At 37.6% G+C, this 23,251-nt stretch overlaps 1 protein-coding gene across 9 annotated transcripts in view; it reads left to right on the plus strand.

Annotated features, from left to right (window-relative positions):
• Positions 1-23,251, plus strand: part of PSD3 (pleckstrin and Sec7 domain containing 3) — a gene marked incomplete at both ends in the record, with an annotated part of 558,422 nt that overhangs the window by 282,111 nt on the left and 253,060 nt on the right. For 7 of the 9 annotated variants that reach the window (XM_082680187.1, XM_082680189.1, XM_082680194.1 and 4 more), the window contains one exon: positions 12,349-12,438. The exons of 1 other annotated variant lie outside the window; for it this stretch is intronic. In XM_082680187.1, the coding sequence (XP_082536313.1) occupies positions 12,349-12,438 (90 nt within the window). Of the gene's footprint in view, positions 1-12,348; positions 12,489-23,251 lie in introns of all 9 variants that reach the window. One more of the 9 variants, XM_082680193.1, reaches the window with a different exon arrangement.

Consider the following 23,251-nt stretch of genomic DNA (forward strand, 5'->3'; position numbering starts at 1 on the left):
AAGACCTAAAATTACAAAACTCCTAGAAGAAAACAGAGAGAAAAAGCTTCATGACATTGGACTTGGCAATGATTTCTTGGATCTGACACTCAATGCACAGGTAGCAAAATTTAAAATAGACAAATGGGGTTACATCAAACTTACAAGCTTTTGTACACCAAAGTACACAATCAACAAAGTGAAATGACAACCTACAGAATGGGATAAAATATTTGCAAGTCATATATCTGATGAGGAATTAATATCCAGAATATGTAATGAACTCCTGCAACTCTACAACAACAACAAAAAATCAAATAACCCAATTAAAAACAGGGCAAAGGCTTTGAATTAGACATTTACCTGAAGATACTATACATATAACCAAGAAGCATATGAAAAGATGCTCAACTTTCACTAATCATCAGAGAAATGCCAGTCAAAACTACCTCACACCCATTAGGATGGCTACTATAAAAAAAAAAAAAAAAGGCAAGTATGTGGAGAAATTGGAACCCTTATACACTGTTGGTGGGATTGTAACATGGTGCAACCCTATGGAAAATAATATGGTGGTTCCTTAAAAAATTAGAAATACCACATGATGCCTCTATCCTATTTCTGGTTATATATCCAAACGATCTGAAAACAGGATCTCAAGGAGATGTTTGCACACCCATGTGCATAGCAGCACTTACAATAGTGCAGAAGTGGAACCCCCAAATGTCTACCAGTGGATGAATTTTTGAACAAAAATGTATACGTACAGTGAAATATTCAGCCTTAAAAAAGGAAGAACTTATGATGTATGCTACAACATGGATAAACTTTGAGAACACTATGATTTCACTTTCATGAGTTACCTAAATATTCAGATTCATTAGAACAGAAAGTAGAATGATGGTTACCAGAAGCCTGGGGGAGAGAGAAAAGGTGAGTTATTTTTTAAATTTTTTAATTTTTTGTGGTACGCGGGCCTCTCACTGTCGTAGCCTCTCCCGTTGCGGAGCACAGGCTCCGGACGCGCAGGCTCAGCGGCCATGGCTCACGGGCCCAGCTGCTCCACGGCATGTGGGATCTTCCCGGACCGGGGCATGAACCCGTGTCCCCTGCATTGGCAGGCGGACTCTCAATCACTGCGCCACCAGGGAAGCTTGGTGAGTTGTTTTTTAAATGAGTATAGAGTTTAAGATTTGCCAGATGAAGGAGTTCTGGAAATCTGTTTCACAGCAGTGTGAATATACATAACCCTACTGAACTCTGCATGTAAAAATCATTAAGGTGCTTAATTGTTCATGTGGTTTTCTTAACCATATCAAAAAGAATGCAGAGGTGTAAATAACTTACTACAAATGTACAAGAATCAAGAGAGTATTATACTGGCATCAAACCAAACATCTAGATCAGTGCAATAGAATTATGAGTTCAGAAGTAAACCCTTATATTTACAGTCTTCTAATTTTTGACAAGGATGCCAAGGCCATTCAGTGGAGAAAGAATACATATGGTGCTGGGACAACCGTATAGCACATGCAAAAGAATGAGGTTGGATTTGTCTTTCCTACCTTGTACAAAAATTAACGCAAGGGCTTCCCTGGTGGCGCAGTGGTTGAGAGTCCACCTGCCAATGCAGGAGACACGGGTTCGTGCCCCAGTCTGGGAAGATCCCACATGCCATGGAGCAGCTGGGCTCCATGTTGCATTTGACATTTGACACCAAAAGCACAAGCAACAAAAGAAAAAATAGATAAATTGAATATCATCTAGTTAAAAATTTTCTCTGCTTCAAAGAACACCATCAAGTGAAAAGACAACTCTCATAATAAGAGACAGTATTTGTGAAGTGTGTATATGATAATGAGCTTGTATCCAGAATATACAAAGGACACTTACAACTCAACAATAAAACACAAGTAATAAGAAAAGGGCAAAGGATATAAATATGCATTTCTCCAAAGAATATATACAAATGGCCAATAAGTGCATGAATGGATGCTGAACATCATTAGTCATTAGGGAAATGCAAATCAGAACCAGAAGATACCAGTTCACACCCACTAGGTTGCCTAAGATAAAAAGAGCAGGTAAGTGTTAGTAAGGATGTAGAGAGATTGAAACTCTCATACACTTCTAGTGGGACTGTAAACTGGTGCCATCAGTTTCTCAAATGATTAAACATAGAGTTACCATATGACCCAGCAATCCCACTCCTGAGTTATACACATAGAGGAATGAAAACATGTCCACACAAAAACTTGTGCACAAATATTTTTAGCTACATTATAATAACCAAAATTTGGAAACAGTCCAAGTATCTACCAACTTCTGAATGGATAAACAAAATTTAGTATATTTATACAATGGAATATTATTTGGCAATTTAAAAAGTTAAATACTGATTAATGCTACAGTATGGGTGAACCTTGAAAACGTTATGCTAAATGAAAGAAGCCAGTCATGAAAGACCACATTTTGTATGATTCCATTTATGTGAAATGTTCTGCATAGGCAACTCCATAGGGTTTAGTAAATAAAAAGTTTGTCAGTGGTTGCCAGGAGATGGGTAGTGGTGATGGGAAGAGAGATTTGGGGAGTGACTACTAATGGATATGAGGCAGCTTTTTGGGGTGAAGAACATGTTCTGAATTTAGGTAGTGGTGATGGTCATACAACTTTATCAGTATACGAAGAATTATTAAATTATATAGCTCAAAAGGGTGAATGTTATATGAATTATATTTTAATAAAGCTGGTATTTTTTTAAAAGTTATAGTAAGTTGACACTCCATCATATTAAAAAAACCCTCTTTTTTACTCCTTGCCCACTTTTCCATAGTTTTATTTTTATGTTTTTATATTTCAGTCTTTTATTGATATTGTTTTATTTGATACTTATTTTAACAAAAATTATGTAAGTTGAAATGAAAGTTTCAATTTCTTATGACTAAAAGACTTCAGGTGTTTAAATATAAATCATTCTAAAAGAAATTTTTATCATTATTAGCAATGCAAAATTGATTAAAAGCAGATAATGTTACAAGTATTTGAATTCACCAAATTATATATTTAAAAACACTTTTGTTCTTAACTGATGATTAAATTACGTCCTCTTTTAATTTTTTTAAAAGCAAAGAACTGGAATCACCTGACGTGGAAAATAATTTTTTACCTGGTCATTATTCATTCATTTTCTTAAATCCTTGAAACATATCCCAAAAAAGCATTGCAAGTCATATCAAAATGACTATTGATTATACTTGTTACATTTTACCTTGGGGCACGTTGTTTGATCTGATATACTAGATAAGGATTGGGAAAATTGAGACATTGCTTTTTCAAGACATTTTCTTTTTCAATATAATGTTATTTTCTATTGTGTTGTCTATTTCAGTATAGTGTATTTTCCATTAAAGTTCCTTTCTGTGCTTTAAATTTTCATCAAAACTTAGGACTGCAGATGCAATTTATTCAAATTATAGGAATTATCTACCAAATACATTTAATTGGCAAAGCTAGTTATCATTGTTAAAACATTCATCCAGTCTTTCATGTAAGTGTGACTATATGCCCTCTTTGCTGATGGAAGAGGCAAAGTTTTTAACAAAAGTTATTTAGCACGTTCGCTATAATTAATTAGCTAGCACATGTTGGACAGATTGTTCCATGTTGTAAGGCAGAAGGGCAGTTGTGAAAGGAGAAGTGGGAAGTGATTACTTTTTTTTTTTTTAACATCTTTTTTGGAGTTTAATTGCTTTACAATGGTGTATTAGTTTCTGCTTTATAACAAAGATACCCCATATCTCCTCCCCTTTGCGTCTCCCTCCCACCTTCCCTATCCCACCCCTCTAGGTGCTCGGAAAGCACCAAGCTGATCGCCCTGTGCTATGCGGCTGCTTCCCACTAGCTATCTATTTTACATTTGGTAGTGTATATATGTCCATGCCACTCTCTCGCTTCGTCCCAGCTTACCCTTCCCCCTCCCCATGTCCTCAAGTCCATTCTCTACATCTGCATTTTTGTTCCTGTCCTGCCCCTAGGTTCTAGAGAACCTTTTTTTTGTTTTTGTATTTTAGATTCCATATATATTTGTTAGCATATGGCATTTGTTTTTCTCTTTCTGACTTACTTCACTCTGTATGACAGACTCTAAGTTCATCCACCTCACTACAAATTACTCAATTTCATTTCTTTTTATGGCTGAGTAGTATTCCATTGTATATATGTGCCACATTTTCTTTATCCATTCGTCTGTCGATGGACACTTACATTGCTTCCATATCCTGGCTATTGTAAATAGTGCTCAATGAACATTATGGTACATGCCTTTTTTGAATTATGGTTTTCTCAGGGTATATGCCCAGTAGTGGGATTGCTGGGTCATATGGTAGTTCTATTTTTAGTTTTTAAAGGAACCTCCATAATGTTCTCCACAGTGGTTGTATCAGTTTACATTCCCACCAACAGTGCAAGAGGGTTACCTTTTCTCCACACCATCTCCAGCATTTATTGTTTCTAGATATTTTGATGATGGCCATTCTAACTGGTATAAGGTGATACCTCATCATAGTTTTGATTTGCATTTTTCTAATGATTAGTGATGTTGAGCATCCTTTCATGTGTTTGTTGGCAATCTGTATGTCTTCTTTGGAGAAATGTCTATTTAGGTCTTCTGCCCATTTTTGGATTGGGTTGTTTGTTTTTCTGGTATTGAGCTGCATGAGCTGCTTGTAAATTTTGGAGAGTAATCCTTTGTCAGTTGCTTCATTTGCAAAAATTTTCTCCCATTCTGAGGGTTGTCTTTTTGTCTTGTTTATGTTTTCATTTGCTGTACAAAAGCTTTGACTTTCATTAGGTCCCATTTGTTTATTTTTGTTTTTATTTCCATTTCCCTAGGAGGTGGGTCAAAAAGGATCTTGCTGTGATTTATGTCATAGAGGCTTCTGCCTATGTTTTCCTCTAAGAGTTTTATAGCTTCTGGCCTTACATTTAGCTCCTAATCCACTTCGAGTTTATTTCTGTGTATGGTGTTAGGGAGTATTCTAATTTCATTCTTTTACATGTAACTGTCCATTTTCCCAGCAGCACTTATTGAAGAGGCTGTCTTTTCTCCATTGTATATTCTTGCCTCCTTTATCAAAAATAAGGTGAGCATATGTACGTGGGATTATCTCTGGGCTTTCTATCCTGTTCCATTGATCTATGTCTCTGTTTTTGTGCCAGTACTATACTGTGTTGATTACTGTAGCTTTGTAGTGTGGTCTGAAGTCTGGGAGCCTGATTCCTCCAGCTCTGTTTGTCTTTCTCAAGATTGCTTTGGCTATTCAGGGTCTTTTGTGTTTTCATATAAACTGTGAAAGTTTTTGTTCTTGTTCTGTAAAAAATGCCATTGGTAGTTTGATAGGGATTGCATTGAATCTGTAGATTGCTTTGGGTAATATAGTCATTTTCACAATGTTGATTCTTCCAATCCAAGAACATGATATATCTCTCCATCTGTTTGTATCATCTTTAATTTCTTTCATCAGTATCTTATAGTTTTGTTCATACAGGTCTTTTGGCTTTTTATGTAGGTTTATTTCTAGGTATTCTGTACTCTTTGTTGCAGTGGTAAATGGGAGTGTTTCCTTAATTTCTCATTCAGATTTTTCATCGTTAGTGTATTAGAATGCAAGGCATTTCTGTGCATTAATTTTGTATCCTGCTACTTTACCAAATTCTTTGATTAGCTCTAGTAGTTTTCTGGTGGCATCTTTAGGATTCTCTATGTATAGTGTTATGTCATCTGCAAACAATGACAGCTTTGTTTCCTCTTTTCAGATTTGGATTCCTTTTAATTCTTTTTCTTCTCTGATTGCTATGGCTAAAATTTCCAAAACTATATTGAATAATAGTGGTGAGAGTGGCCAGCCTTGTCTTGTTCCTGATCTTAGAGGAAATGATTTCAGTTTTTCACTATTGAGAACGATGTTGGCTGTGGGCTTGTCATATATGGCCTTTATTATGTTGAGATAACTTCCCTCTATGCCTACTTTCTGGAGAGTTTTTATCATAAATGGGTGTTGAATTTTGTTGAAAGCTTTTTCTGCATCTTTTGAGATGATCATATGGTTTTTATTCTTCAATTTGTTAATATGGTTTATCACATTGATTGATTTGCGTATACTGAATAATCCTTGCATTCCTGGGATAAACTCCACTTGATCATGGTGTATGATCTTTTTAATGTGCAGTTGGATTCTGTTTGCAAGTATTTTGTTGAGAATTTTTGCATCTATGTTCATCAGTGATACTGACCTTTAGTTTTCTTTCTTTGTGACATCTTTGTCTAGTTTTGGTATCAGGGTGATGGTGGCCCCATAGGATAAGTTTGGGAGTGTTCCTCCCTCTGCTATATTTTGAAAGAGTTTGAGAAGGATAGGTGTTAGCTCTCCTCTAAATGTTTGATAGAATTTGCCTGTGAAGCCATCTGGTCCTGGGCTTTTGTTTTTTGGAAGATTTTTAATCACAGTCTCAATTTCAGTGCTTGTGATTGGTCTGTTCACATTTTCTATTTCTTCCTGGTTCAGTTCCGGAAGGTTGTGCCCTTCTAAGAATTTGTCCATTTCATCCAGGTTATCTATTTTACTGGCTTATAGTTGCTTGTAATCTCTCATGATCCTTTGTATTTCTACAGTGTCAGTTGTTACTTCTCCTTTTTATGTCTAATTCTACTGATTTGAGTCTTCTCCCTTCTTTTCTTGATGAGTCTGGCTAATGGTTTATCAATTTTGTTTATCTTCTCAAAGAACCAGCTTTTTGTTTCATTGTTCTTTGCTATTGTTTCCTTCATTTCTTTTTCATTTATTTCTGATCTGACCTTTATGAGTTCTTTCCTTCTGCTAACGTTGGGGTTTTTTTTTTCTCTAATTGCTTTAGATGTTAAGGTTAGGTTGTTCATTTGAGATGATTGTTGTTTCCTGAGGTAGGATTGTATTGCTGTAAACTTCCCTCTTAGAACTGCTTTTGCTGTATCCCATAGTTTTTGGGTCATCGTGTTTTCATTGTCATTTGTTTCTAGATATTTTTTGATTTCCTCTTTGATTTCTTCTGTGCTCTCTTGGTTATTTAGTAGTGTATTGTTTAGCCTCCATGTGTTTGTATTTTTTACAGATTTTTTCCTGTAATTAATATCTAGTCACATAGCATTCAATCAGAAAAGATACTTGATAAGATTTGAATTTTCTTAAATTTACCAAGACTTGATTTGTGACCCAGGTTATGATCTATCCTGGAGAATGTTCCATGAACACTTGAAAAGAAAGTGTATTCTGTTGTTTTTGGATGGAATGTCCTATAAATATCAATTAAGTCCATCTTGTTTAATCTATCATTTAAAACTTGTGTTTCCTTATTTATTTTCATTTTGTATGACCTGTCCTTTGGTGAAAGTGGAGTGTTAAAGTCCCCTACTATGGTTGTGTTACTGTCAATTTCCCCTTATGTATTAAGGTGCTCCTATGTTGGGTGCATAAATATTTACAATTGTTATATCTTCTTGGATTGATCCTTGATCATTATGTAGTGTCCTTTTTTGTGTCCTGTAATAGTCTTTTTTTTAAAGTCTATTTTGTCTGATATGGGAATTGGTACTCCAACTTTCTTTTGATTTCCATTTGCATGGAATATCTTTTTCCATCCCCTCACTTTCAGTCTGTATGTTTCCTTAGGAGTGAAGTGGGTCTCTTGTAGACAGCATATATATGGGTCTTGTTTTTATATCCATTCCGCCAGTCTATGTCTTTTGGTTGGAGAATTTAATCCATTTACATTTAAGGGAGTTATCAGTGTGTATGTTCCTATTACCATTTTCTTAATTTGGGGGGGGTTGTTATTGCAGGTTTTTTCATTCTCTTGTGTTTCCTGCCTAGAGAAGTCCCTATAGCATTTGTTGTAAAGCTGGTTTGGTTGTGCTGAATTCTCTTAGCTTTTGCTTGTCTGTAAATGTTTTAATTTCTCTGTCGAATCTTGCTGGGTAGAGTAATCTTGGTTGTACATTTTCCCCTTTCATTGCTTTAAATATGTCCTGCCACTCCCTTCTGGCTTGCAGAGTTTATGCTGAAAGATCAGCTGTTAACCTTATGGGGATTCCCTTGTATGTTATTTGTTATTTTTCCCTTGCTACTTTTAATATTTTTTCTTTGTATTTAATTTTTGATAGTTTGATTAATATCTGTCTTGGGTTGTTTCTCCTTAGATTTATCCTGTATGGGACTCTCTGTACTTCCTGGACTTGATTGAGTATTTCCTTTTCCATATTAGGGAAATTTTCAACTATAATCTCTCCCAGTATTTTCTCAGTCCCTTTCTTTTTGTCTTCTTTTTCTGGGACCCCTATAATTCGAATGTTGGTGCATTTAATATTGTCCCAGAGGTCTCTGAGCCTGTACTCAATTCTTTTCATTCTTTTTTCTTTATTATGCTCTGTGGTAGTTATTTCCACTATTTTATCTTCCAGGTCACTTATCCATTTTCCTACCTCAGTTATTCTGCTATTGATTCCTTCTAGAGAATTTTTAATTTCATTTATTGTGTTGTTCATCATTGTTTGTTTGCTGTTTAGTTCTTCTAGGTCCTTGTTAAACTTTTCTTGTATTTCCTCCATTGTATTTCCAAGATTTTGGATCATCTTTACTATCATTCTGAATTCTTTTTCAGGTAGACTGCCTGTTTTCTCTTCATTTGTTTGGTCTAGTGGGTTTTTAACCTTGCTCTATCATCTGCTGTGTGTTTCTCTTCCTATTTTGCTTACCTTACTGCGTTTGGCGTCTCCTTTTCGCAGGCTACAGGTTCATAGTTCCCGTTGTTTTTGGTGTCTGCTCCCAGTGGCTAAGGTTGGTTCAGTGGGTTGTGTAGCCTTCCTGGTGGAGGGCACTGGTGCCTGTTTTCTGGTGGATGAGGTTGGATCTTGTCCTTCTGGTAGGCAGGACTGCATCCAGCGGTGTGTTTTGGGGTGTCTGTGACCTTACTATGATTTTAGGCAGCCTCTCTGCTAATGGGTGGGGTTGTGTTCCATCTTGTTAGGTTTTTGGCAAAGGGTGTCCAGCACTGTAGCTTGTTGGTCGTTGAGTGCAGCTGGGTCTTAGCGAAGTCAGCTCTCCCACTTCAGAGGCACAGGCCTGACACGTGCCTGGAGCACCAAGACCCTGTCAGCTGCACGGCTCAGAAGAAGAGAGAGAGAGAGAGAGAGAGAGAGAGAAAGAGAAGGAAAGAAGGAAAGAAGGAAGGAAGGAAGGAAGGAAAGAAGGAAGGAAGGAAGGAAGGAAAAAAATAGTTATTAAAATTAAAAAATTATTAAAAAATTAAAAATAATAAAAAAGAAAGAGCAACCAAACCAAAAAACAAATCCACCAATGATAACAAGCTCTAAAAGCTATACTAAGAAAAACAAAAAAAAGCATAATAAAAAAAACTGACCGACAGATCCATAGGACAAATGGTAAAAGCAATGTTATATAGACAAAAATCACACAAAAAAGCATACACATACACACTCAGAAAAAGAGAAAAAGGAAAAAAAATATATCTATATATATAAAAAAGCAAGAGAGTAACTAAATGAATAAACAAATGTACCAATGATAATAAAGTCTAAATACTAAACAAAGGTAAACAAACCAGAAACAAATTAGATGTAGAAAGCAAACCCCAAGTCTACAGTTGCTCCCAAAGTCCACCCCCCTTAATTTGGGATGATTCGTTGTTTATTCAGGTATTCCACAGATGCAGGGTATATCAAGTTGACTATGGAGATTGAATCCTCTGCTCCTGAGGCTGCTGGGAGAGATTTCCCTTCCTCTTCTTTGTTCGCACAGCTCCTGGGGTTCAGCTTTGGATTTAGCCCTGCCTCTTTGTGTAGGTTGCCTGAGGGCATCTCTTATTTGCTTAGACAGGGCAGGGTTAAAGGAGCAGCTGATTTGGGGGCTCTGACTCACTTAGGCCAGCGGGAGGGAGAGGTATGGAATGTGGGGTGAGCCTGTGGCGGCAGAGGCCAGCGTGACGTTGCACCAGCCTCAGGCACGCTGTGTGTTCTCCTGGGGAAGTTGTCCCTGCATCACGGGATCATGGCAGTGGCGGGCTGTACAGGCTCCCAGGAGGGGAGGTGTGGATAGTGACTTGTGCTTGCACACAGGCTTCTTGGTGGCTGCAGCAGCAGCCTTAGCGTTTCTTGCCTGTCTCTAGTGTCTGCGCTGATAGCCGCGGCTCATGCCCGTCTCTGGAGTTCGTTTAGGGGGTGCTCTGAATCCCCTTTCCTCGCGCACCCCAAAACAATGATCTCTTGCCTCTTAGGCAGATCCAGAATTTTTCCTGGACTCCCTCCCCACTAGCTGTGGTGCAGTAGCCCCCTTCAGGCTGTGTTCACGCAGCCAGCCCCAGTCCTCTCCCTGGGGTCTGACTCTGAAGCCTGAGCCTCAGCTCCCAGCCCCCATCTGTCCTGGCTGGTGGGTGAGCAGAGAAGCCTCTAGCGCTGGTGAGTGCCGGTCGGCACCGATCCTCTGTGCGGGAATCTCTCCGCTTTGCCCTCTGCACCCCTGTGGCTGCGCTCTCCTCCGTGGCTCTGAAGCTTCCCCCTCCCCACCCAACCCCTGTCTCCACCTGCGAAGGGGCTTCCTAGTGTGTGGAAACATTTCCTCCTTCACAGCTTCCTCCCAGAGGGGCAGGTCCCATCCCTATTCTTTTGTCTCTGTTTTTTCTTTTTTCTTTTGCCCTTCCCAGGTACGTGGTAATTTTCTTGCCTTTTGGGAAGTCTGAGGTCTTCTTCCAGCATTCAGTAGGCGTTCTGTAGGAGTTGTTCCACACGTAGATGTATTTCTGATGTATTTGTGGGGAGGAAGGTGATCTCCATGTCTTAACTCCTCCACCATCTTGAAGGACTCTCTGGGAAGCGATTACTTTTAAGACACACAGGTGAATCTGTTCTCAGGCAGATTTGTATTTTTTAAGTTCTGTATAAATACTCCCTTAAAACTATCTATGGTTTTGCATTCCTTTTAAAGTCTTTGTCTCCAGAAATATTCTCCACCAACTTGAAGAGTACTGTTCTACCCTATTCTTATTCTTTTATGCATAAAATAGGCTTGCAGAGCATGCCTTTTATTCATACGTGTATTGTGTGCAGGGATGTTACTATGTTGGTGAACTTTGTGTTCAGGTGAACTTGACCACCCCACTTGACCACATTTACCAGAAACTCCCTGCCTGTGCACTTGTGTTCTATCAATACATCCCTCTCCTGCACGCATGATGGGTTTCTGTTGGTGCCCATATTCAACCTCAGAATACTTTACAACTGGCAACTTATACTAGTTGATTGGAGCTGGCATTGGAGGCAATTCTCTGTCCTAGCAATTTTATTAGTTTTCTCAGTCAGCACACTTGTATCTTTTCTCTTTTTACAGTTCAGATTTTTAAATTTTTGTTTATTAATGAGGTTTTCTTTGGTTAAACTTATTATCCTTAAGTCAGATTGGAAATGTGTTTGTAGACAGTCCTCCATGGGTCTCTTGCTTTTCTTATATTTTGTGAACTGAAGTTTGGTTGCCTTTGATCTGGTTTGTTTTTTCAGTGTAATTCCTATAGTGAGCAGTATTGGAAGACGTAGTGATTCCCAGAGCAATGGTTAGATTTGCATATGACCTTGGAAGATAAGAGCTGGTTTCTCACTTTAGAGCAAAGGGATAGGTATGGTTACTGCCCCACTGCAGGGATTCATGTTCCCAAATCTCAGGGTTTCTGCTGTGTGTGCAGGTGTCAGCTGGCCCCACTTAAGTTGCTCTGTGAAAATTGGGACTCAGGGAACTGGAGCAAGAAAACACTGGGATTCTGTCCACTTCTGTTGTGATAAATTCCTGTGGTCCTGCTTCTGACTGCATTCAGCAGGTTGTGATAGACTAACTTGTTAGCTTGAAGTAGTAGGCTAAAATCTCAGGTCCTTCATTGTTCTTGGCAATAGGTAGGAAATACAAATAAAGAAGCAAATAAATAGCTATCAGAGTTCAGTTCAGAAATGTCATTTTATTCATGTTTTTCCTTTAAAAACTACATTATATATTATTTTTATAAAAGTAGCATAGATTTTTCAGATTTTATCTTAGGCTAAAATAAAGCTTTAACGTAATTTTGCTATTCATATTTAATGACAGTTTTAAAAGCATAATAAGCCATCTGTTTTTTCATATGCATATAAACTTGTATGTATATATATGCATATATTGGGGGGTGTGTGTTTGGTTTTGAAAAACCAAATCAGTCTTGCTTTGCTTTATCACATTTTCAAGAAATAATCTTAATTCCACATATGCCATCATGATGTATTATTTGCCTCTATTCCAGAATATTGGAAAGAAGATGACCTGCCAAGAGTTCATTGCAAACCTCCAAGGGGTAGATGAGGGTGGTGATTTCTCCAAGGATCTACTGAAAGTAAGCATTGAAATACTGGTATTTATTTATTTATTTATTCATATATTGAAGTATAGGTGATTTACAATATTATATTAGTTTCAGGTATACAACATAATGATTCAGTATTTTTATAGATTATACTTCATTTAAAGTTATTATAAAATATTGACTATATTTCCTTTGCTGTACCATATATTCTTATAACATTTTTTTTATGCTTAGTAGTTTGTACCTCTTAATCCCCTACCCTTAAATACTGGTTTTTAAAATATGCTTATATTTTCTACTTACCTTTTAATCTAAAATAGACTAAGATCACTTAAGTATTTTGGTTTTTTCTTTTAGTTTTATTGGTGATGTTTCTGTTGGGCATTGTCCTTGATGCGTCAGACTGCAAAGTACCCTTTGATTAATAATTCCTAAAAGTCCACATTGTAATTGATAATACTGAGATAATAAGTAGATTTGGAATAATTGCTGATACAAATAGTGGGCATTTTTTGATTTACTTGACTGTCAGAACTTGAGAAAGATCATAAAGGTATATTCCTTATGGAAACAAAAAGCATTTGCAGACACTAAAGGAAGGAGTTCTGACTCTTCAGTTCCTAGTCAGAAATCCACTCAGGTCATCTCTGGAAAGAGATTAAATTAAATCTGAGTAATTGTAGATTTCCTGAATTATTTGCACTCAGCTTTATTATTGGTAACAATTAGCATCTTTTTCCCTCTAGTCAGATTGTTTTCTAGGAGACAGAAACATCAACTTTGGAATTCATAGCATCCTGCAGCAGTATAAATGAGATGTGCATTTGATCAAGTGATTGATAATGGATGTGAATATTTTAGAAGTTCAGGATAAGATGTGTATGTTGAGAATGTGATTTTTACAGATTTCTGTTTGATTCTAACTTTCTTTTTAAAAACTTTATACACATGTATATTTCTTTTGGATTCAGTTATTTTGACTGAATTTGCTAAGAAGGGCAGCACATTTGAATCATGGTATAATATGGAAATGTACCAGCTGAAGGATAAGTCCTTTATTATGTTTTTTTGTGACTTTTAAACTACATAATATGTAGAATCAAGTTCTGCCAGATTTGGAAAGACATATATACTTTGAAAAATGAAAGAAGGTGTAAAAATGGCATTATGAGATTCCAAGTCTTACTGGCTTTAATTGCAGCTCATTAAAAAATTATATTATGAAAAAAGCAGGAAGAAATGTATCTTCAGCTTACTATATAAGGAAGGTATTTTTTAAGCCTTTTCTTTATAGAATAAATGCTGCCGTTTCTGAAGCTACAATTCCAAATGGGAATGGGAAGTAAAAGGTGTTGGATTGAGACTTAATAAATACGTTCTGTGCATCCATGGAAGTTATACAGTAGACACATGTTAACAGGTCTTTTTTCAGTCTAGTGGTACTAGCATGGAAAATAACAGTCTTTCTAGGAGAGGATTTGTGAGGCTTTTATCAAGTTATGTCAGCAATGAAAATTGACAGGTATAATTTTTACAATGAAGCTCTTAGACTTTAGTGGTAGGCTTATGGTAACGTTTGTGACTGTGGGTACATAGTGGGCAGATTTAGAGCATGTTTGATGGAGCTTTCTGAACCAAATGTAGTTAATGTACAGTGCAGTGGCTACCATTCTCCTTGGGGTAAACATGTTCTTTGATTTAGTCAGCGAAGAATTTGCTGGCTGATTTGTCACAGTTGTACAGTTTGAGATCACGTTTACAAATCTCAGGGAAAAATATGTGTTATACTGTTCTTTATTTACTGTGTGGGAAGATGACAGTGAAGTGACACTGAAAATGACAGTGGCATTTAGCATGGAAATTGTCAAGTAAAATATTGATTCCTTTTTATAACAAACCCCAGCCACTCACCCATGCAAGAGGAGAGTTTTCCATTTCAGTAGGAATCTGGATTTTATTGCAGTTTCTTCAAACCGTTGGTTTCATTTCACTCTTCTGTGTGGCCAGCCCTCTTCCCTGCTCCTTCTCCCTTTCCCTCCCTTTCTGCCTCCCTCTTTCTTCCTCTCTGTTTCTCTTTACTTCTGTCTTTTCCTTTCTCCTTTGTTTTCTCTTTCTCTCTTTCATATCTTTCTTTCTCTCCTCCCCTCCCACCAGAACTCTCTCTCTCTCTCTCTTTCAATAGCTAACTCTTCATTCCTTGTTGAGATAAATTATTGGGTGGAATATTAATTGGCATTTAGGGGGACAATATTATACACATGCCACACAGACAGATACATACGTACAGATAAACACAAACATGTTTGGTATCATCTTACAGGTTCTGACTAACCCCTTTCTGTCTTCTGCCACCCCCTCCCCAACTTAAAAAATTACAGGCATGTCCTACATGCAGTTTAATTTATGACGTAAGATATTTAAAGTTACATGGATCAAACCAATAAATGGTTATTGCTACATATTGACCTTATTACTTTTAGATTTCTTTGGATCAAAAGTAGCATTTGGATTTATGTCTGTTGTTCAGATTTCTTTGGACCGGAAGTAACATTTCAACTTACATCTGTTCAGTGTGGTTGCGTAGTCAGGAATATTTATTGAAGGTCCACTGTGTGTTCAGGTGTGGACTTGGAGAACGTGTCAGAACCAAATGGGCCCCTGTCCTCAGAGATCATAAACTACTGAAAACGATGGAGGGTCCTTTCTCCCTTAACATGGACAGTTATTCCGTATTAAAATAAAAATATAAACTGAATTCTGCTGTTGTCAATGGAAATGGTTACAGAAAAATAGACCTTAACGTACTTAAAGGTATGCACAATGAGGAACTTGTTTCAAGCCTTCAAATTCAGAGACTTGAGTTAATATTTTGCTTTAAATTTGCCTTAAGGTACATGAAAAGGATAGATAATGGTATATTGAGCCCTTTTTACAATTTACAATTCCACTGCTGTTTCCCTTTTCACTCAAATGACCTAAAACAGATACATGAGTATATGAGTGCTTTGTGCAAATAAGAGTTCTCCCCCGACAGGTTGCTTAGAGCATAAGTTATAGATATCTATGGCATAAAATGGAAAAAGTTGGGTACCAAAAGACAGCCAGTGATAGAATATTATTTAGGTTCTTTAAACTTGAAACTGGCTGGGAGGATGTGATGTTTGAGATGGGTCTTCATTTGAAAAATAGGTACAGTTTTAGTAGGAGACTTATTTTGATTTTTATTTAGGTTAATATTCCACTTCATCTCCCCCCCCCGTTTCCTCTCCATAGACATTAATGTTCTTTCTTTCTTTCTCATTAGCACCCCTGACTATTTCCTCACCAAATCAAGACCAAACTATGCCAAACCATCTGGCGTGTTTTATGGCTCCACAGGGCCTCCCCATCCCAATGCTTGGATGTGGTTTGCCTTCAGGCATCATTGGGGATGAGGTGGAAAAAGTTCTGATAGATTTAATAGGACATCCCTAAAACTCTAATAAAAATCTTCAGGACATAAATAGAAGAGGATGAGAATGTGAAATGTGGGCCAGCTCTGGGTTGGAGGCTGAACTTCCTGAGAGACATGAAAGCTTGAGGATTATGACTATGGTCTTGGGAACTGTACGACTGGATTCCAGTCCCAGCTCCTCTCTCTGATTAGCCTAGTGATTGTGAGCAAATTCACTTAAACTTTGTCTCTTGATTTCCTCATCTATGAAATGGGTGGTTTTATTAGCACCCACCTCATCTAGTTGTTTTAATAATTGAATGAGTTAATAATATATAAACTCTTTAGAGACCTAGCATGTGTTAGGTATTATAAGTTTTTATTTTTAATATTACTTTATTCTTTACCTATCTCAAAGTGGACTGGACAAGGACTCCACCCCTTCCTGTGAGTATTTGGACCCAAGGTGTTTTACATGTCCTAGGGTTGAGTGGGATTAGCGTCAGTAGACAAGACCTCTATCCCCCATCCCTTTTCAGCCTAAACACACACATCATCTTGGTCTTTAACAGGAAGCATTTGTGACCTTGACCTTGAGCATTGCCTCCTTTTGTGGTAAGATTTTTAATCCTCGTCATTTATGGCTTCCTTTCTTTCTAAAGACTTGTTGGTTCCAAAGAATGGCCATTGAAATCCTTCACGGGAGGCATTATTCAGTGAAGTCTGTCTTGACATTCTGTAGGCACCTGACAATGAACCTTGGTTAACCCTATGTTTTCTGCCTTTTTACCTTGTTAGCAACAGTGCCTTTCTCTTGCACCTTATCCCTCTTGGAACATTTTTATACCTTAGGTTTGGTTTGGGTATTGGATGCTGCAACAGCGGAGAGACTAAGGAGAGTTTGGAATTAAACTGGTCCTGAGATCATGAAGAACCTTTGAGGAAGCAAATAAGTTCTGGTCCTCTTAAAGATCCCAAGAAAATCCTGGGATATTAATGGGGATGTGAATTATTTGAAGTGACTTCAAATCCCTGGGGAAGAAGTGTTGCTGTATGTCTCCCTGCTCTGTGCGTTCTCCAGATAGAGAGCCCTGGCTCAGAAGGCTCATCGGTTTAACGGTCTTGCCCGTCAGTTTTTATAGATTCTTGACTGTGTTATCCTGAGGATCTCTTCCACCCAGTCTCATCAGGGGCAGATTCTAAGAACTAGTGAGAGTGTTGACATGTAATCATATGCATGTTTCTGAAGCGCTTTGTAGAATAATCTTTAAAAATTTTCTTGATCATCCTCTATCTTATGCTCCAAGTGTAGCACCTTGCTTCTTTGCCTTTCTGTTTCCCAAGTTTTTTTCTTCTGAGTTTCCTATTAACCTCTATTCTTGATTTTAACAGAAAAGCTACATTTGAATCTTTAGTCCAGTTTGCTTTTCATTTCTAACTTTGGTTAGAAATGGTACATTACATGTTGGAAGAGACTTCGGGACTTTGGGGGTGACTACCAGTTATTTACATGTCTAGAGGGGAAGTAGCCATTTCATAATATATTTACATGAAAGAAGAGAAGAAACAATAGGAAATAAGAGAAAAGGAGCCAGTGAAAAGTGGCATAGGAGCACACTGGGTGAAAAGTCAGTCAGTTATTGGCTGCACAATAATATCATTTTGAAGAGCTCCAGACTGAATATTTTTGGCAATGAAACATGAAACCCATGTTTTCTATCCGAGCTTCCTTATTGCCCCCTACCATTTGATACTCAGACAATGGTCTCCTTAATATTTTTGTCCTGGTCATGGTTAGGTTTATATTTTTTTTTCCTTGAGCAGCAGTTGAATTCAGTAGGTGCCAACAAGAATTAGAAGAAAAATACGAATTTAGGAGTTTTTACATCATCTTAATTATAGAGAGGACAAACAAGAAAACGCCCAAGTCTTTCAAAATGATTTTAATATAACTAAAAAACAAAACTGAATACATTTTGCAGAGTATTTTAAAACATACCTTCTCCTAAATCAGCTTAAATACACAGGTAGCTTTAAGAATAAAGCAAGGTAAATAATCTTGCTTAGGTAAGTCAATGACATGTCCCCCTTTCAGGCTATTGCTTATGATTATATGTTTGACTTCAGAGTATTTTTCAGAAATTTAATTTTTTTTTAGAAATTGTTTGCTTCCATCTTTCTTACTTGGGAATTTATTAACTCTGAAATTAGTTGCAGTCTCTTAAGGGAGACCAAAAGTTTTTTCACTCTCTTAGGTTTGTAGTTAATGGTGAAGTGTGTGTGTTGGGGGTTTAGGGGGTGTGGGGTAAGGGGGAGTAGTAATTAAATTGAAATAGTGTAAATCAGTGTGCCTGGCTTAGTGGAATTCACATGATTCATTCCACTAGTGGAATAATAATAGTGAATTAAATTGTTACATATTCCAATTCAAGAACATGGTATATTTTTCCATCTGTTTGTGTCATCTTCAGTTCTTTCATTAGTGTCTTAGAGTCTTCGGAGGCAAAGGAGTCTTTGCCTCCTTAGGTAGGTTTATTCCTAGGTATTTTATCCTTTTTGATGCAATGGTAAATGGGATTATTTCCTTAATTTCTCTTTCTGATCTTTTGTTGTTAGTGTATAGAAATGCAACAGGTTTCTGTATATTGATTTTGTATCCTGCAACTTTACCAAATTCATTGATGAGCTCTAGTAGTTTTCTGGTGGCATCTTTAGGATTTTCTATGTATAGTATCATGTCATCTGCAGACAGTGACAGTTTTACTTCTTCCTTTACAATTTGGATTCCTTTTATTTCTTTTTCTTGTCTGATTGCTGTGGCTAGGACTGTGTTGAATAAAAGTGGCAAGAGTGGGCATCTTTGTCTTTTTCCTGATCTTAGAGGAAATGCTTTCAACTTTTCACCTTTGAGTATGATGTTAGCTGTGGGTTTGTCATATATGGCATGGCCTTTAGTATGTTGAGGTTTGTTCCCTCTATGCCCATTTTCTGGAGAGTTTTTATCATAAATGGATGTTGAATTTCATCAGAAGCTTTTTCTGCATCTATTGTGATGATCATATGGTTTTTATTCTTCAGTTTGTTAATGTGGTGTATCACATTGATTGATTTGTGAATAATTGAAAAATCCTTGCATCGCTGGGATAAGTCCCACTTGATCATGGTATGTGATCTTTTTAATATATTATTGGATCTGGTTTGCTAGTATTTTGTTGAGGATTTTTGCACCTATGTTCATCAGTGATATTGGCCTGTAATTTTCTTTTTTAATCAATATTGTTAAAATGGCCATGCTACCCGAGGCAATCTACGGATTCAGTGCAATCCCTGTCAAAATAATAATAGCATTTTTTTTCACAGAACTAGAAGAAATAATTTTAAAATTTATATGGAAACACGAAAGACCCTGCATAGCCAAAACAATCTTGAGAAAGAAGAAGAGAACTGGGGGAATCACATTCCCTGACTTCAGACTATACAACAAAGCTACAGTAATCAAAACAGTATGGTACTGGTGCAAAAACAGATACATAGATCAGTGGAACAGATTAGAGAGCCCAGAAATAAACCCACACACCTACGGTCAATTAATCTATGACAAAGGAGGAAAGATTATACAGTGGAGAAAAGACAGTCTCTTCAATAAGTGGTGCTGGGAAAACTGTATAGCTACATGCAAAAGAATGAAAGTAGAACATTCTCTAACACCATATACAAAAATAAACTCAAAATGGATTAAAGACCTAAATGTAAGACTGGATACTATAAAACTCCTAGAGGAAAACCTAGGCAGAACACTCTTTGACATAAATTGTAACAATATTTTTTTGGTTCTGTCTCCTAAAGTAAAGGAAATAAAAGGAAAAATAAACAAATGGGACCTTTAAACTTTAAAACTTTTTCATAGCAAGGGAAACCATTGAGAAAACAAAAAGGCAGTATACTGAATGGGAGAAAATATTTGCAAATGATATTATCAATAAGGGGTTAATACCCAACACATATAAACAGTTCATACAACTCAACATCAAAAAAACTAACAATTTGATTAAAAAAGGGTGGAAGACCTGAATAGACATTTTTCCAAAGAGGACATGCAGATGGCCAGTAGGCACATGAAAAGATGCTCGATATCACTAATCATCAGGGAAATGCAAATCAAACTACAATGAGATAACACCTCACACCTGTCAGAATGGCTGTCATCAAAAAGAACACAAATAACAAACGTTGGCAAGTGTGTGGAGAAAAGGGAACCCTTTGTACACTGTTAGTTGGAATGTAAATTGGTGTAGCCACTGTGGAAAACAGTAGAGAGGTTTCTCAAAAAACTAAAATTAGAACTACCATATGACCCAGCACATCCACTCCTTAGCACATATTTAAAAAAAAAACAAAAACACTAATTTGAAAAGATACATGTACCTCACCATTCATAGCAGCATTATTTACAATGGCCAAGTTATGGAAGCACCTTAAGTGTCCACCAGCAGATGAATGGATAAAGAATACGATGGAATACTACTGAGCCATAAAAAAGAATGAAATTTTGCCGTTTGCAGCAACATGAACAGACTTGGAGAGCGTTACGTTAAAGTGAATAAAGTCAGACAGAGAAAGACAAATCCAAACACTGTATGCTGTATCTAAAAAAGACAACAAAGTAGTGAAAAAAGAAGCAGATTCGGGCTTCCCTGGTGGCGCAGTGGTTGAGAGTCCACCTGCCGATGCATGGGACACGGGTTCGTGCCCTGGTCCGGGAAAATCTCACATGCCGCGGAGCGGCTGGGCCCGTGAGCCATGGCCGCTGAGCCTGCGCGTCCGGAGCCTGTGCTCTGCAACGGGAGAGGCCACAACAGTGAGAGGCCCGCGTACCGCAAAAAAAAAAAAAAAAAAAAAAAAGAAGCAGATTCACAGGTACAGACAAGAAACGAGTGGTTACTGGTCGGGGGTGGGGGGGGGATGGCAATATGGGGGTGGGGAGTGAGAGGTACAAACTGTTGGGTGTAAGAAAGGCTCAAGGATGTATTATACAATATAGGGCATAGAGCCAATATTTGGTAATAACTGCCAACGGAAAGGAACCTTAAAAATGATATAAAAAATTTTTTTAGAAAGTTAAAATAATTGTTACATATTCTATTAGTTAGAATCCCAATAAAATGTTACTATTTAGATGTGTTTGTTTTCCTTTGCTTTCCCAAAAAACAGAATTTAGATGTGGTTCATTTAAAAGAAGTTTCTGAAAATGCATGTATCCATTACTTAACATATGTAGTTGGCTGAAACCATTGTATGTTTTTTTTTTTTTTTTGCGGTACGCGGGCCTCTCACTGTTGTGGCCTCTCCCGTTGCGGAGTACAGGCTCCGGACGCGCAGGCTCAGCAGCCATGGCTCACGGGCCTAGCCGCTCCGCGGCATGTGGGATCTTCCCAGACCGGGGCACGAACCCGCGTCCCCTGCATCGGCAGGCGGACTCTCAACCACTGCGCCACCAGGGAAGCCCGTATGTTTTGTTTTAAATACAATTTTCTTATTTGCTATTCTTAGGAAACAGTAGCTTGTGAAAATGATGGAGAAATTAGCCAGGAGGGTAGCACTTAAACAAACAGATCCAAAACATCAAAAGAGAAAAACACATTTTAAATAAAGGTTAATGTATATTGTTGGAAAAAGGAAGAAACGTAATTAGGAAATATAAAAATTATACTATGCAGGTTCATAACCATTAGGCTTTTAATCAATTACAGTTGTATATAGGGGTAAGCAAAAAAAAAAAAAAAAAAGATTAAACCATTAAAGATGGTTTAACCAGCCATTAAAGATTCAAACAATTTTGTAAAAGCTCGAACTCTGAAAAGTACCTGTTTGCACGTAGTGACAGCAAGAGCTGTAGGATTTTTCTCAAAAAGAGAGCAAAGCTAGCTCAGCTTTCAGAGTTCCATTGACCTATCTAATTTGACCCTTTCAGCTAGGGAGAAGATTAACAGTTTAACACTGACAATTGCCCTATTTTTCTTTCTACCAAAAGGCTGACCCTAAGCAGCATTTCTCCCCCATTTTGCTCTCTCCTCTTTCATCTTTGCTTCCAGTGTTATCAAATTAGGACAAGTATAAATGGGGAAATCTGAGTAAGATCGGGGTTTTCAATGTCAGTACTCTGGTTGTGATATTGTACTGTAGTTTTGCAAATGTTACCATTGGGGGAAGCTCGGTAAAAGGTATAAGAAATCTATTATCTCTTACAACTGCATGTGAATCCACAATTATTTCAATAAAACTTTCAGTGAGAAGGAAGTTCCATTTCCCTCCGTTCAGCCAGAGATTTAGGCATCATACAAGGATGAGTTTTATGAAGTTTTCCTACTCTTTCAAACTTTACTGCTCTTTCATTACTCTTTCACAGCAGTGAGTGTCACGATGCTTAAGCTTAAGCTATAATGGTGTAGCAGCATTAAAAACAGTGCTTTTAAGAAAAAGGCGATGGGGAATTATTTTAAAGAGTTGAAAGGCAGAAAGTCACATGAGTCCATTTAAAAAGATTATTATTATTACTCTGGGATCTGTGGAGAATTGTTTGAAAGGAAGTGGGAGTGAAAATGGGGAAGATGGTGAAGAAATGGTTGCAGTTGTCCACGCGAGAAGGGTTGGCAGCTAGGACGTGGGTGGCGTCAGTAATAAGGGAATGATTTTAAATTGTTTTGAGATGTTATTAGCATTTATGTTACTAAATTATTTTCCAAGTTGCCCCTCTGTCCCTTCCTATATCACCTGTGTTCTAAACTGCATGAAATAAAGAGCAATAAAAAGTAGGAAGAGCCTGTCTGCTTCTTCTGAGTTAATGCTTGGTCTTTGTGCCGCTTTGTGCCTCTGTGAAGACCTCGGCCTGGCCACGCAGGCTTTTCAGTTTTCTCGTGTGTAACGTGGGTAGTAAGGCCTTCCTCCAGGAGTGATTGTGAGGATTGGCAAGTGCATCCCCGTGTTGTCACATGGCTCTCGTCTCTGTGACAGGGTTGTGGGAGTCCTGGGCTCCACACCTGTCCTCTTGCTGCTGCTGATGAGTGATGGCGCCTCAGTCATGGTTTCTTGGTTTGTAAAATGAGATATGTGGGCCGTGCCCATAATTTTCAGGTTTTCAGTTCAGGCTCCTTTTAGCCCACAGTATCTGGGGTCACCTTGCCCTGTCCCCACTCCCCACTGGGACCAGAACTCCTTGCTCTGTTTTTTTGTTGTGCTCAAACTTACTCATGTACAGTGTCTTCTGAGCAAAATATTTTGTAGCAGAGAATAAGCTGGAAAAACTCTATACGTGGTCTTTACGGATTCTCAGTCTAAGTATTAGGAGTGTTCTTAATGTCATTTTTTTTCTTTGTAAACTCAAATCACATCACTCAAGTTTTAACTTTTATG

Source organism: Grampus griseus (genome assembly GCF_964374135.1).
Source record: "Grampus griseus genome assembly, chromosome: 21".
NCBI classification, from domain to species: domain Eukaryota; kingdom Metazoa; phylum Chordata; class Mammalia; order Artiodactyla; family Delphinidae; genus Grampus; species Grampus griseus.